Source organism: Bidens hawaiensis, unplaced genomic scaffold (genome assembly GCF_021521415.1).
Source record: "Bidens hawaiensis isolate Kalapana, Puna unplaced genomic scaffold, B.hawaiensis_p1.1 tig00057610_1, whole genome shotgun sequence".
In the NCBI taxonomy this organism is placed as follows: Eukaryota; Viridiplantae; Streptophyta; class Magnoliopsida; order Asterales; family Asteraceae; genus Bidens; species Bidens hawaiensis.
The window spans coordinates 74400-90953 of record NW_027500372.1 but is presented as its reverse complement, the minus strand read 5'-3'; the positions used below and the strand labels follow the sequence as shown (position 1 = coordinate 90953).

The following is a 16554-nucleotide window of genomic DNA, read 5'->3' as shown; positions in this document are numbered from 1 at the left end:
AGTGCAGATAAGCGGGCAACAAGCTGCGCCGCAGCCCCCTTTTGGATAGAAAATCCAATTCTACTAAAAACAAAGTTTTGGCTCTTATGGGCCGATAAATTACTACGCTCAACATTCTGAACTATGTTCATAACGTCCACGGCATCCGGAGCTAAGAAACGAAATGTGTCAAAGGCAAAGGAGATAAACACGTGTTGATTCTCCAAACAAGTTTTCTCGTGTTTAACAACCTTGCCCGATGCCGCCTTCAATGCTGCTTGGCCTGCTACAAATCCATTGTCCCTAAGACCAACAAGAGGGGATACTCCTGTGAGATCCACACAAGTGTGTTTCCCCCCTACCCACCCAAAAATAAGAATATCGGCCGGTCGTAAAGTAGATCTTCATTCAAGAGGATCCGTAAGAAAGTTTACGGGGGCCTCCTTTTTAACTGAAATTCCGGCTCGTTTAAAAACATCGCATAGAACATCCCTCATCAAATCATGTCTGTACTTAAACCCAGGTAACTCTTTACAATGAACTACGTGTTTGCCAGAATTAAAATGTAACTAAAATACATGATAGAATATGAAAAATCACCATGAAATGCACAACATATTTTTTAGCCTTTTGTTCTTGATTGCCAATTTACTTCCAATAGCTCAAGATGTGAGTTCATCTTGGCCATTTTCATTATGCTTTCTTTCTGTATATTGATTTTTTTTTTCAAAAGTTCGGATATTATAACAGTAGCTCTTTGACACGTTGGAGGATCAAGCTAAATAACAATCCCATAGTTTCACACCTCTCAGTATAACATCAACTGAACATGTAGATGAACGGTTGACGAACCACATGGGCAAAACACTATATCGTAATTCATTGAACTTAAAGGTGAAAAATAGTTAGGGTTTATAGGATCGACGAGCGTGCGTTTGCACCAGGGGGGGGAGGATCGGTGTCACACCCCAAAAATCTTAATTTAACAGCAGAATACTTAATAAAGTAATTTGGTCTCTATCCTTATCCGATATAAATTAAATCCAATATCAAGCAACCCCTTCCATTGCTTCGGTTTCTTTGACCATATTCACATTATCGACCTTCGTAAACTTCTCTTTAAAACAAGAAAAGGCTGACCCTGATAAATAAAGCGTACTATATTGTCACTTATTTCATTTGTTTTTGTTAATATTTGTCTTCTTCTTTTATATGATGATGCGTGCCCGGCTTACAAGTAATGTTGAGAACGGTACCCGGGCCCGCCGTCACCTTCAACCACGTCAACCGCTTGAAGGATTTTGCCGGCAACAAGCTTTGCAAGCTCAATAGTGCCGTAGAGAGCCCATGCTTTGCTGGAACCTTTACTTCTACTTCTTCTGATAAGGTTCCGAACATTGCTATTGATGATTGATTCAATACACATCGAGATTTATTTTATAACATTAAAAAATATACATTACACGCAATATGCCGAATTTGTTTCTAAAAGATGCTGGATTTAATTTTTCATTAACTATATATTAATGGCCGGCTTAAGTATCATGTTTTTTTTCTTGGTTTTTTTTATTTGTTTACATGTCGATGCCGTCTCATTCCTCCGATCCGTTTCGCTAACCTATTGACATAAGAGTTGTAATAATCTGTTTCGTGTGTTTCTGTTCTATAGACCACTTCGTTTTAGAATTGTAATAATCTGTTTCGTGTGTTTCTGTTCTATAGACCACTTCGTTTTGTTTCCGGTGACTAAGGCTACCAATTGTGTTCTGTTCATTTATTTTGATTATGTGTTAACTATATATAACATGGTAATATGTGACAACTTTAACCAAATCAGAACTCAAGGGATAAAGGATTCAAATCATGATTGAGTTTAATTTTCCTTGAAATTTGTACGTTTGGCTAAATGAATGAATTCACAGTTCACCACTTATTGAATTCTGTCATGTTTAGATACACTTATTGAATTCTGTCACGTTTAGATACACATGACATTCAAACTATATAATTTATAATGCTATTATTTGGAATCATGATGTTAACTAAATGGAGACCTTAATAAGTAGTTTATTGAGTTCACATTTTTCTCTGAAATCCTTTATTTTATATTTTTATTTGATAAAGATCTAAATAAGTTACTAAAGTTTATAATTATCCTAAGCATACAATAATCAGTGTCATGGCATTTACTGTCAACACTATAACTATAATAAGTTGGATACTTTTATAGGGTTAGACTAAACATACTCTCTCACTCTTACTTGTCATACCCATTTCCCTGAACATTGAATTTCTACAATTTTATTTGACATATTACTTACCTTTAATATTTTTTAAATTGTATGGTCTCTCTTTAAATGTTTATATTTATTTTTATTTGACATATCATGATTTTATGACCTCTAATATTTCTATAATGTTTATATTTATTTTTTTTCTCTTTTTTTGTGTTTATTGTCCTTGATCATAATAATATTTATTATTATTATCATTGTCGATGTATTTTTATATTTATAAAACTATATATAAATATGTGTGTATGAGAGAGACTAATACTAATATTGATACTATTTAAAATAAAAATATTTATAATATTTACAATAATACAATTAATAATAACAAAATAGTTTTTAATCTGATATATTTAGTGAAGACCATTAAGTGAAACAAATATTGGAATGACTAATATGTATGTAAATAATTTTAAGGAAAAATTATAATCAATTTGACAAGTTCAAAACTTCAAACGGGTGTACATTTAATAAAAATGTCTAAAGGAGTACGTTTAGCAACACCCCTTTTATACTAAATTAACTTTGTTTTCCGACCATCCAAAGGGCCTCTGTCACTGTAAATTAAATCCTTGTGTATATTTTCTTTAAATAGACCAAGTATTTAAAATTATTAAATTACTACTTTTTTTATTATTATTGACAACAAGTAAAAGTTTTGATTAATAAAAAACTTTTTAAAAAATTCTTATAATATTAGTATGAATTTTATTAGATTATTATTTGTTAGTTATTTATACTAAAGCAGGTAAATGGCAACTTTAATAATATTTTAAAGTACATCATTAACATCTGTCTTTTCAACTGACGGATGTCTGAGTGATCAAGAAAGAAGGAAAAATCAGGTGAGTCAATAAAGTACATTGACATCGGTCATTTCAACTGACAGATGTCTGAGTGGTCAAAGAAGTAAAAAGATCAAATCAACAAGTAGAGTACATTATTTACATCCGCCATTTTAATTAGCAGATCTCTGTCAAAGATGAAAAAAAAATTATAAGGGTACTCTATGCTTGTGTTGCAAAGTCCGCCGACATACCGCGGAAGGGAGACACCAGTCAGACTCGCCATTTGTAATGAAAGGTCACAAGTTAAACGTTTCGGTTCCGCCATTTGAAATGATCAAACATTTGCTTACATGCAACCTCTTCATACAAAAGTTGTCACTTTCTTAAACTTAGTGTGTTCTGTCATTTCAAATGACGAAACACCTAAAACCTAAAACTTTTCATTTCACTCTCCTAAAAACCCTTTATCTATCCATTTTTTTCCCATTTTGAACAAAAAAATCATTCAAAAGTTTAAATTGAAATTTATACACAAGGCATGAGCATGGTTACCTCTACCTCTATAGTTAATAGAATTTCAGAAGTTCTGGTAACACATCCTTTTTTTTTCTTATTTGAGTTGTTTGATTATTTAAATTATTTTTTTGGTCTATTGGTGTTTATATTTCTTAAAGGATATGATAACACAAATGACATTCCATGTGTCTCTACAAGGCAGTTGAACTATAGGGAGGAGTGGTCTTAATTAGTCATTGGACTCCAGTGATGAGTATGCCTTACATAAAAATGATACGTGCAATCAACTCTCATACGTCTTCCGAAGGTTATCAACCCGTAAACTAGAACTCGTGCAACGCTCAGGCCTCTTAACTAGTATTAAGATAAGAATCAACAAACAACGATTGGTACCACTGTACCAACTATTTTAAATTTACGAAGACATGGGGTGGTAATGAAGATCAAAACTAATGAACTTACCATCATCTAGTATACTAGTGGCAATGAGCTTTATATGACATAAAGTGTGTGCAAAAGTCTTCCCAAATGTGACAAAAATAAACTTGCAAAACATGTCATTGTGAATGTTCATAATGGATACAAAACAATTTCAATGGAGTATAGTTATTGGTTTATTCAGACATTTATCAAATACATGGTCTTCATCAAATTACATCTTAATCATTGATTCATTCTTTCCGGTATCAAACCCGGATGAGTTCGCCGATTCCACTAAAAGCATTGACAAAGAAAGTAATACAATTTATTCTGAGAAATTACAACATAATAAAATATGATAATAAACGTTTCCTGAGCTAACTGGATTTCAAAAGATGCTCGTTAGCGACGCTCATAATGCCAAGGAGAGGCTCGGTAGTGACAAGAGAAGCATTGGCAGCAAACTCTTCCTTAACCTCGTATTCTATTGTTAATTTCAGGAGACATGATGAACCCGAGCCATCCTTTGGGTTCTCTTTGATCTCTACCCTTAACCGATATAAACTAAATCCAATATCAAGAATCCCTCCTTCCACCATTTCTGATTCTTTGACCATATTTGCGTGATCCACCTTCGTAAACTTCTCTTTACCATAAAAGAAGCCTGACCCTGTAAATATAACACTCTACGATCACCTTTCTTGTTTGTTTTTATTAATATTTATCTTTTGTATAGATAGTTAGACGTACCGGTTTTGAAGGTAAGCTTGAGAACGGTACCAGGCCCACCATCGCCTTCTACCACATCAACCGCTTCAAACATTGTTCCAGCTAGAATCTTTCCGATATCAAGAGTGCCGTAGAGAGCCCAAGCTTTTCTTGCCGGCACCTTTACTTCTGCCTCTTCGGATGATGTCACACCCCGCCTTCGGGCCTAGGCGTGTGACTCACAGTTGATACCACTTTTGTTAAATTATCAAAGTTTGCAGCGCAAAATGTTAATTTAAAATATTTACTTTCATAACAAAGGGAATTAAATACCCTTGACTATTTTACAAAATTACTTGTTTTTAAAAACAAGTCTAATATATATGCATCATAACAAAACTAGTTGAGCCACCAGCTGTATGCTATGTCTAGAGTTCTTCTATCTCCACTGGCATATCCATTACTATTCCTTACTCCTGGTTATCTGAAAACAGTTTCAAAATACGTCAGCTATATGTTGGTGAACACGCTGACTTAATAAAATGTTTTCACAATTCGTTATGACACAACACCAATGGTGTTCTCTGTTTTTACTAAAATCATCCAAAGAACTATCTTGGTAAGTAAATTGTTACTCTCTGTTTTTACTTTTTACAAGTTTAAATAAAGTTTTCTTTTATTATCTACCCATGAAATTCTTGATGACTGCAATGTACAACCTTTGATGAAGGATGTACAAGTGGTTATTGCATGCTTTTGAGGATTATTGGCTTTTTTTTTACCTATTTGTGGGATAAGAAAGTTTTGTACCCATGAAATTTTACTTTTCAAATGGGTGTATATTGTTCATCATTTTGTTTTTTTTTTTTAACTACTTTAATGCATTTTTCCATCTAATAACAAAAAAATTAAAGAAAGTGCAAGTGATTGCTGCATGGTTTTGTTGAATTATAGCCATTTTTTGAAAAATATTTTACCCTTAAATGGGTTTACCTAATGAGAAAATCAAGAAAATAGGATTTTTTTTAATATATATTTATAAATTAACCCACTTTTTATTTCTTAATTTTCTCTCATCTTCTTTTAACTACGTTCTTAACCCATTTGATTTTTTCTTATGTATGTTCTAATTAAAAAAAAGTGGATCAGTTGTGAACATTAAAGATATTTGTGACGATATTAAAGTATATGCTTGATGTCACGTTCGGAAATTGTCCACTGATTGTCTTTCTATTTGTAAAATATTTATTTTTAATAAAATTTTATTGTGTTTGGTAAATTTTTGGGCATTTTAGTGGTAGAATAAAATAAAGCCGAAATTACTATTTTCAATATGCAAGTGGTGCAAGTTAGACCGCAACTATGTGAAAATTTATCCCTTTGTGGAAAAAGATTCTATTGTTTTAATAGTTTTATTATTATTATTATTATTATTATTATTATTATTATTATTATTATTTTATTTTTACCGTCGATTTTGGACGCTTTTGTTTGACCAATTCCGCCTTTGTGTTTGCCCCGTGATTTGTAAATGTTTGGTCATAAATTGTATATTTTTATATCGTGCGTAAAAGTATATAAAATGAATATATTCTGGTGATTTTGATTAAATATCCAACTAAACATAATTGAAAGTTTTGTTGCAAATGAACCAAGTTGGTAGTTGGATTATTGTTGGGGACTTTGGCCATTTGTGGAAAAAGAATATTCTTTATTTTGATTTGGCTACATCTTTTGTTGTTTTACTAATTTGTCCCTATTGGGTGGATGGAGCAGTTGGTGAGTCCAGGGGCATGGTTGTCCGATATGTGCCAAGAGAGATATGAGGTTAGAGAAAAGAACACAAAGAAGGTATTTTCCATTATTATTGTTGTTAATATTTCAAATGGAATAAGCGCGATCAAGTTGAGCTTCTAGATCGGATTTGACCGGTTGACTCGAGCCTGACTTGAATGAGGGAGTTTTTGTTAAAGTAGTTTTATGATTAAATTGAGTGCAGAGACCAACAGGATTGAAGGCCATGGGGAGCATGGAGAGTGATTCAGATTGACGATGTTATGTAATACTTCATGGAGTTTCAATTAGCAATCTTTTAGTATATTTTCTATCTTAAATGGAATTTCATTTCTAAATATTTTCTAGTCTTGTCATATTGGATGGTATGAGTGAATGCCACTTTAGTATTTGATTAACTTACTGAATTTATTTTTGGAAAACCAATGTCTAAGTTTACAAGTGATCACACTTTAAAATACAAATTCATGGGATGGACATGTAATGAAATGATTTTTCAACCAATTTGTCCCTTGTAACAGATTTTTGTTTACAAGTTCAAGTAGATTATAGATATTTATCTGATAAATGATACCAAACTTGAAATTTTTAGCTTTGCACATGAACAACCGTGTGATTTACTCTAATTAAGATTATTTTTAAAAAAATTGCATCACACATAAAAGGTTTTCGCTAGATACACAAGATGTATTAAGTTTGGTATTCATAAATCCAACATTGCAAAATTATATTATTACATAGGGAGTAGAAATGTTTGGAGATGTAGAAAGTTACATCAATGTCTATCCTGTGCATTTCTCTGCTCACGTTCACATTTTGTAAGCTTTCATAGTTTCCAACAAGAAAACAGTTTCTGAACCTTCTGCAACATTCACCACCACCATCCAATCGATTTATTATTAGGGACACTAAGACCCCCTCTATACGCCCCATATAGAGTTATACTTGGTAGTATAACGGGTCGTGTATGCCCCGTATAGGGTTATACTTATACGCTCCGTATAGCCCTATACGGGATTATGGGGCATATTGATGGGTTTTTTTTTAGCAAAATGAGGTGGTGTCCCTAGAATTCCTCTTTATTAAACAGATTCTGGTTTTAAAACAGGAAAATTTTTAAAATTGACCTATTTTGAAATGAGATTTCATTTTTGTCTCAAATTTTTGAATTCCAAAAATGTACTCCTCTATCTCATTTTTGACCATGTGTTCATAAGTCTAGCACGTCTTCGACGACGTGTTAATACAGGGCTGGCCCGACCCTATTGGAGGCCTGAAATGAAACGGGGCCAAATTTTGTTGAAAATTTCGATATTGATTTAACACGGCTCGAGTAAGTTTATGTCGGTCCATAGATAAAAATAAGCATGTCTCGTTGATATATTCGAAATTATATAAAACTTTATATATTAAAAGTTATAAAAGAAAAGCCAAATATAAGTAAAATTAATACAATATTAAAAAACACAAACAAAAAGCTAGCATGTCTTTAAATATGTGTTTGGATGCTAACATGTCGTTAACCATGCTTTTTGAGGCATAGCTCATTAGCTCATCTTTGACCATGTGATATGAAGTCTAACACATCTTTAACGAATTGTTAAAGACTTTATAACACATTGTCAAAGATGAATTAAAGGGGGGCATTTTGAAATTCTAAAGTTTGGGGGACAAAAATAGAATCTTTTTCCAAAGTAGGTCCATTTTGGAATTTTCTCTTTAAAATGTGTTTTCTATCACCATAGAAGTCGTGTTGGATCGACACACATCTTAATGTTGCGTTGGATTTCAAATAGTGTAAGGAAAAATCAGGTTCCACTGCATTTTTTGTTTTTAAGAAAACAAATGGAGAGAAATGAAAGAAAAATTTATGCTTATTTCTTTTATTCCAAATCCTTACAAACTAAAGAAATTTGGAAAGAACTGATTACTAACACAAAAAAAAACTTTACTTCTCTTTTCATTTACTTCAAACTCGAGACGCTTTTTTTTATTTAGCAAAAAAAATCTTAACTTCTCTTTCCATTTCCTTTAGAAAACGGCGCTAATCTTTTTGCTCATTTCCATATGTTTTAATAAATAATATGCGTTACTTATAACTACAAAAATAATATTATCATAAATGAAAATTGAATTTGCGATTTTTAACCCATTTGAGATGATACAAAGGTAAACATTAGCAGACAACCAAATGAACTAAACTTTTAACGTTTATTCCCACAAAAGACAAGTCAAGCATCTTAATTCGTAAGAAAATAAAAAGACACGGTCACTTTTCATATAAAATTCTGTAAAATATCTACATTGTAGGTCCAGATTCATCATACATCTATTGACCCATATTCACCTCAAAACATGATGAACATTGCAAGCAACAAATGATTATGATGTAAAGATGTTCAATTCAATCCCTTAAGTGGCTCGAGACTTGGCAGCTTGAAGCATTTCAACTATTAGTGTCTTCACGTCCCTACAAAAGTTTAAAAAACAAATATGAAATGACCAAATAAAAAGAAAACGATGTAGATGATGGTGAAAATAATTAAACGGATTGAAAGTTGTTCGAAGTCCATTTTTAATGCATAGAACTTCTTAAACCGTTACCAAACATTAATATTGATTTTATAATCACAATTAGTACATTACTCACTTCCTATCTTGTGCGGGCCTTGGGAATGGAATCCGAAGCTTAAACTTTGTCCCTTGATAGCCAGCCTGATAAACAATGTAAGATAAAAAATTAAGAATCAATAAATGTTTACAATTTTCTTAAGTTCAGTTGACTATTAGACAAAATAAATTCCATGTGTTTATAAAATTAATGATTATATATGCAAAGTGAATAAAAATAACCAACATCACCTTTACATTGAACCCAAGGCTATCTATATCCAGCATATAGGCAAAGTCCACCTGTTATTAGAGCCGGGCACCGGTTAGACCTTTAAACATCAAAATTTGAATAATCCAAACTGATTAACCCAAACAACAACGATTCAGCTTTAAACATGCAACCATGCCATCAAGAATTCACAAGTACACATTTACTTTACTAATTGTATGAGGGTTATGTTCTTTTCTTGAAGTAATAACAAAAGGTTTTTAAATTTATGAAAAAAGTCCAAACCTGAACTTCTCAACTCAATGAACCGGATAAACAAACAACATGATCCCGATTGTGAAACAAATCGCTTACCGGAACTGAAGTGGAGCCTTGAACCATGAGTTTTGTATCATCTGAATGGTCTTTATTCATGTGAGACTGCAGTGTCACATAATACGTTTATTAGATGAAATTAGTATATTACATAAATTGAATTTTTTAAAAGGGGGAATTGCATATATACCCAATCCAGATTTCTAGGTTTCTATATGAAAGGGGTAAAGGGGTAATTTTATTTCATATGGGGATATATGTAATTAAAATTCTGGATTGGGTATATATGTAGGGGAAATAAATTAAGACTACAACTTTTGCAATCATATGCAATACAATGTTATTTTGAGTCATACCGTTACAGGCTTGGAGAATTGATAGATTGGGTCCACTTTTGCTGCTGCAAACTCCTCTTTAGTGAACTCTAATGAGGAAAAATATGGCAATTAAGGGGTAAGAAGAGTGTATATTAATTAGCTACTGAGAAAAAAATTTGAAAACATATATCATTTCTTTATTTTGGACCATGAATTTTAAATAGACAAACCTCCTGACCCTAATAAAGCGGTAGCCACACCAGAAACAAATCTCACAACTTTTGGCTCGATACGAAGAAATTGGAAGTCACCAAAGTCAACCTTCACGATAAACATACCTTATGAATGTCAATTATATAATCTTGACATGGAAATATCCTGAAATCAACTATGTAGCAGTCTTATTGGTTAACTGAGCTCTAATTTAACTAAAGTTTGATTGATAGCAAAAGATTCTTTTAATTCCAGTTAAAATGTTCACCTTTTGTCCCCTCGGAACTTCCAAAAGCGCCCCTTAGATATGTGTAAGTAACAAAAAGAGAATAAGTAATCACACAAATCTACACACGTTATTTTCCATATTGTTGATATCCTGCGCTTTTGTGTTTTTAACAAAGAAAAATAAACAATGTGTATCTCTTTTAAACAATTCAATCATTTAAAAGATATATACATTCAAAATAAATCTAAGATTGAAACCTTTCGATATCTTATTGTATGTTTCATTAAAATGAAGTTTATGGTAAATAACCTAGTTTCTATTATGAATAGACTTGCAAACCAACCGAAAAAACACAAACGAAGCATGTTCATGTTCGTTCATCTAACTGTAGCTAAAAAAACGATTGAGCATGGACATTTAAACGAACGACGTTTTCTTGCTCGTTTTCCTTCGCTATGAAAATGAACATGCCCGTGTTCATTCATTAAAATTTAACAAAACAAACAATTGATCACGAATATTTAAACAAACGAGGTTTTCTTGTTTGTGTCCGTTCTCTAAAAAAATGAACATGTTCGTGTTCGTTTAAGGTCGTTCGTTAATAGTATAAACGAGTGGTTCATGCAAACATAGACGAAAGAACATACATTAAACCAACACCAATTAAAAGTAAACTGAACATCAATCTATAGGGCCTAAAGAATTAATAAAACTTGACTAAATTGTTATAGGTAATCTCTTTATTTCATAAACTATACTAAATTATAATGGACCTAAAAAGTAATTGGATATATAAACCAGTGTAAACAAACAAACATTCACGAGCATATATGAACGGATGGGGCGTACTTCCATGCTCGTTCATTTAACTAAATGAACAATAAAATTTGCTTATATTCATTCAATTAGTAAATAAACAAACATAAGTCGATTCGGTTACAACCGTAATTATAAATTATCAGCGCCACGTATGATCATAGGACATTTATTATTTTAATAACAATCAAATACTATGAATATTAGGGGGCTTAATGCATTAGATATACACTTTGGGTGACTTTCGACCTGTATCCTTTTTAATTCATTTTTATTTTCTTTTCAATTTCCTCATTTGATGCGCTAGAGATAAAAACATAACCAAGATCGACCATTGAAATAACTAACAAGTTAATAAAGTTTCGACCATTGAAATAACTAACAAGCTACTAAAGTTTTTACCCAAAATGCCTCAGGATGTCTAGCCAAGTATGCAGTACGTATAACATCTCTATCCTCCTTATTAACCTTTAAAGATGATCAAAACAGATGAATCATTTGTCAATTTAGCATTTGAATCAAATAAAATCTAACAAAAAGTAATCTTTCTTACAGGAACAGCATCACCATGTACAGTTATGACTAAATCTGTTCTATCCTCCGGGTCTTTTGCCAGAAGCAATGAGCATTTAGAGTTAGCAAGAAGGTCCTGCAAAAAGCAGTCAACTTTAATGATTACTTAAAAGAGAGAACATTTAAAGTTTTGTTTGTATGACAATAAAACTCATGCTTGAAAACCTTGGTATGAACTGCCAAACTGCTGACTGCTAATATGGGAGATCCAGAGGCGTCACATGCAAAATCAACCATTGATCCTGATGGATAACCATCATATTTCTGCAAAGTAAACTCAATTGTAATAAGTCAACAAATATTAACAAGTGATTATAAAAAATGTCTCATTAATTATTTATGCTCGTGAGCGTTCCTACATTTAAATTCGTTTGTTTATGTTCATCTATGTTCGTTAGTTTACGTTTATTTAAATCCGTTACAATTTAGTCTAGTTTTAGTAACTTTTAAGAGCCAGGAGATTGTAGTTCAAATTTACATTATAATTGGTTTTAGCTTATTTATGTAATTATGTTCGTTCGTCTATGTTCATCTATGTTCAGTTATGTTCGTTCTTGAACTGTTTTGTTTAACTGATCATGTTCGATTAAATTTAAACCTCCGTTCATGTATGCTCAGTTTGATTTACTAAAAGTGGCTCGTTTGACCACAAAAATCATATTCAAATTTTCAAAGGAAGACTATTTTTAGAAAACTCTTCTAGTTGACCGTAATAGCTTAGGGCAGCCTTTGTTGAGTTGACCAAATACTACCACTGAAGATTCAACTTCATTTCAAGTTTCCAACACCTCAAAATTTTGATATAAGTATGCAAACCACACTATTCTACAAGCTATCTAACCTTAATAGTTATAACAAACCTGAGAAAAAGTGGAAAGAATGCCACGAACGCCATGATAAAGGACAGTTTTAACCTCTTCAATCGGTGGCAGTCTAGCAGCCTTTTCCTACAATGACAAACAGAACAAATATCAAATATTAAACACACAGACATAATGTGTATAAACATGTCAAGCAATTAATACAAACAAAACTCACACACACACTGCATCGTGTCATAGAGTACCTGATGAGCTTTAATCAGTTGAAACACATCAGCAGCAGCAGCATCCTCAGAAGAAGCACTCTTTAATAAACAAGCATCCACAAATCATAGTTAGGTATAGAAATTAGACAATCTAACCTAATCTAATCTAGAGACTTAAAGAATAATATGAAATTGTAGGGGAGGTTTATGAAAAAAATAATCTTAACATGAGAACATAGGAATCAATACCAATCTACATAAGCAATATTTTATAATAAAAAAAGAAAAATACCTAATAATAACAACAAAAGAATCATAATCAACAACAAAATAATAACAGCAAAAGAAAAAAAAACCTAATAATAACAACAAAAATGCAAATCAACAAATATAACGTCTCATAATCAGCAAATACGAACAAAAAAAAAAACAATAAATACTTATAACAGCAACAAATCGGTTATGACTGTTTTCATGTTAAGAAGTAACTATTTGTATTTGATCCTGAAATTGAAATTGTATAATATTCTCTCTAAATGACTAGTTGCTATTTATACTAGCAGAAGCTTAACTAGTCTAACAAGCTCAACTCAGCAAAAACTAGAGCCATTACATCGTCTTCCGTTACTTTATCAAATGTTTCTTTTTCGACCGCAAAAACTAGAGCATTGTTCAAATAATCGTCACCCATTCGATTGCGTAAATCCGTCTTGATAAGCTTTAATTTAGAAAAACATCTTTCAACAGTTGCAGTTGCAACCGGTAAAACCAAAGCTAGCTTCAATATCCGATAAACCAAGGAAAAGAAAGATCTTTTCCGGTTTCCACCATTAAACGAGCAAGATCACGTATTCCATCCAATTTTGTAAATCTTTCATCTTCCTTTACAGAGTGATAAAAGACATTAAGTTCACCCAAAAGACACCCTCTTTCTTTTGGAGTGGCGACTATTGGATGTGGTGGGAGCAGAGGGGATAGCGGCTGTTGTCTGGATGTGTAATATTATGTTTTTTGGGTTTATTTTATTTAAGTTGAGTGGGCTTTTTACTAATGTATGGGCTTTTAAATAATGTGTGGGCTTCTTAAAATTTTTGAGGGGTAACCTAGTTTTGGTTGAGGGGTAACCCGGGTTACCCATGCCCATGCCTTATGTCCGCCACTGGCGGGTTGGTCGACGGCCACATGTCCGAATTTTTTTTAATTATATGTATTTTTATTAAAACAGTACGTATATTTAGTGCTTAAACTCAATTACGTAATCACTAGCTTGGTCTAGTGGCAAATGAGTATTATTTCCAACCAAAAGGTTATGAGTTCTAGTGTTATTTAAGACATGTTTAATCATATTTTTATACAAAAGTTTTTTACGCAGCCTAAATTATAATTAAGTAAGCCCATATCATAATTAAAATGTTTAAACCTAACAAAATACTCCTTTTACTTAATGCCCAAAAAAATTTTCACCTTCGGCCCAAAAATTTTTATTGCTTTCTCGAAGCCGGCCCTGGTTTTGTCTCCACCGCAACGTGGAAGACTTTACAGTAGTTATACGTATTGAGTTTCCCCCTTCGCATTTTCGTCCAAGTTTCACCATTGGTTAACAAATATGATAGTAAAAAGAATATTTATGCACTTCTATATAGTCACGAATTGTGATTAGGAACGCGAGTAAGGATTTCATTTATATGAGAATTTGTACCAATACAAACATCATAGTTCGCATCGGACTAGAGTTTGCATACAAACATGCATTTTATGCTATCAAAGGAATTATTGATGGTAATCTTCTAAAGAAAATTAACATGAGTTTATTTTTTATTTGTGACATTAATAATAGATGTATGGCAATAAACGTTTCCCATGTTAGTTAGATTTCAAGAGATGCTCGTTTGCAACGATAATAACCCCAAGAAGAGGCTCAATGGTGACAAGTAAAGCATTAGCAGCAAGCGCATATTTAACCTCGTATTCAACTATTAATTTCAGAATGCATGATAAGTCTGGGTCATCATTTAGGTTCTCTTGGATCTCGATCCTTACCCTATACAAATCAAATCCAATATCAAGAAACCACCCTTCCACTACTTCAGTTTCTTTTAACATATTTGTGTTATCAACCTTCGTGAACTTCTCTTTGTAATACGGGAAGCCAAACCCTAGAAATAACAAACCACGCCTTTAATTCTTTCACGTTATCATTAAGAGTTGTTTGTATTCTAGATGATAAAACATACCAGGTTTTAACGTAACCCTGAAAATAGCACCAGGGCCACCATCACCTTCAAGTCTTCAACCACTTCAAAGATTTTCCCCGTGTCAACCTTTCCATAACTCAAGAGTGCCATAGAGAGCCCAAGCTTTACTTGCCGACACCTTTACTTCCACCTCTTCTGATATGATTCCGAACATTTGTATTGATGGTTGATCAATAATGTGCGTCAAAGATTGATTTTTATACATGAAAACATTTATATATATCTATAACTGACCACATTTGTTGTATACATGTATATGTTCTGTTTCCAAAATACTACTAATTGTGTCATTTGTCCTTTCCCTAAATTACTTATATGGGCCTTTTCATGTTTCTTCTATTACTTTGGGACGTGGTATTAGTTTGGTGCTAATGTGCTATAGAACAATATCATGTCAAATTAGATGAACCTAGTCAATATTTGTAGCGTTTATTATGATAAAACCAGGTGTTTTTTATAGATGTGTACGTTCTATTGAGAAGATATGATTAGTTACATCAATCTTAACCTTAACCTGAGGGGGTCATCATATTTATTTTATAATTATTATTTTTTTTTAAGCTTTACTTTTTTTCCCAGGACAAAATTTTATCAAAAACCAGCTCACAAGAAGCTTGATAGAAGAAACAACAAACAATTATAATGTCAACAGAGAGGTTTGTAACCAAGTCATCCAACTGATGCTAGCCCACGGATTCCTATTATAAAACAATAAAAAGAATGACTAACAATGACATCTAATAAAGAATTCTTATTAGATGACTTCATCCACAAAGAATAATAGCTAACACTGTTCGGCACGTTTGTATATGACTTCAATGAGTTTTATACTTGGCAAGTGTTTTATCATTCCAATTAATATACTTCAATTAATATACTTAAGTAGAGTTCTTTGCATTACATGTGCTTTGACACTAATAGGGTAGTGATCCATTAACAAAGGTAAAACCTTTGAACATCTATTTTTGAGAGGGAGGTTTGGGTTCAAGTCCCATAGACAACAAGGATTAAAAAAAATCGCCGTTAAAAAAATATGCTTTGACTAACCAAACATTTTTCATTAATTTGGTTCACCTTTCCCGGTTAAGGCCTTATTTTGTATTCGGCATTCGGCTGAAATAGTCATATTGGGCCAGTGGATGGATTACCTTTTCACAACTCACATAGGGTTTGCATTAGTGTACTGTATACAACATGTCTTTTATGGTACAAGAAATCAACGAATCATTGGTAGCAGTTTTCTAACAAGTCATTAGTCCCTATACAAAGCCGCGGCGAGTTCCGACGCCACTAAAAGCATTGGCAACATAAAGCAATACGACACCACTAAAAGCATTGTACCATCATAAATATGATAATGAACATTCCATGTATAATTAGATTTCCAAAGATGTTCGCTTGCAATACTAATAATGCCAAGGAGAGGTTCCATGGTAACAAGAGAAGCGTTATCGAACAGTAGACGATCTTC

The 16554-nt window shown here is 32.5% G+C and overlaps 1 protein-coding gene and 1 pseudogene across 1 annotated transcript; both read right to left on the bottom strand.

The window, feature by feature from the left end:
- Window positions 1-4226: 4226 nt before the first annotated feature.
- On the bottom strand, window positions 4227-4817 carry LOC143601908 (norbelladine synthase pseudogene; annotated as a pseudogene).
- A 4050-nt stretch (window positions 4818-8867) lies between these two features.
- On the bottom strand, window positions 8868-15173 carry LOC143601907 (non-canonical heme oxygenase HOZ, chloroplastic-like). Its single transcript, XM_077079181.1, has 14 exons — window positions 15074-15173; window positions 14734-14984; window positions 13442-13546; window positions 12868-12927; window positions 12662-12748; window positions 11967-12065; window positions 11782-11877; window positions 11631-11696; window positions 10201-10291; window positions 10010-10077; window positions 9693-9758; window positions 9359-9409; window positions 9147-9211; window positions 8868-8966 (listed from the first exon to the last, which is right to left on the bottom strand). The coding sequence occupies exons 1-14, from the start codon at window positions 15171-15173 to the stop codon at window positions 8909-8911; spliced, it is 1263 nt and encodes a 420-aa protein (XP_076935296.1). The 3' UTR covers window positions 8868-8908.
- Between the last annotated feature and the right edge of the window lie 1381 nt (window positions 15174-16554).

Coding starts and splice junctions, on each gene's coding strand:
- LOC143601907 (XM_077079181.1), bottom strand. CDS start 15,173: ATGGCACTCTTGAGTTATGGAAAGGTTGACACGGGGAAAATCTTTGAA. Junction 12,928..13,441: donor ATAAAGTAACGGAAGACGAT/GTAATGGCTCTA, acceptor TGTTTATTAAAG/AGTGCTTCTTCTGAGGATGC. Junction 9,212..9,358: donor GCCTTGGGTTCAATGTAAAG/GTGATGTTGGTT, acceptor ATTGTTTATCAG/GCTGGCTATCAAGGGACAAA.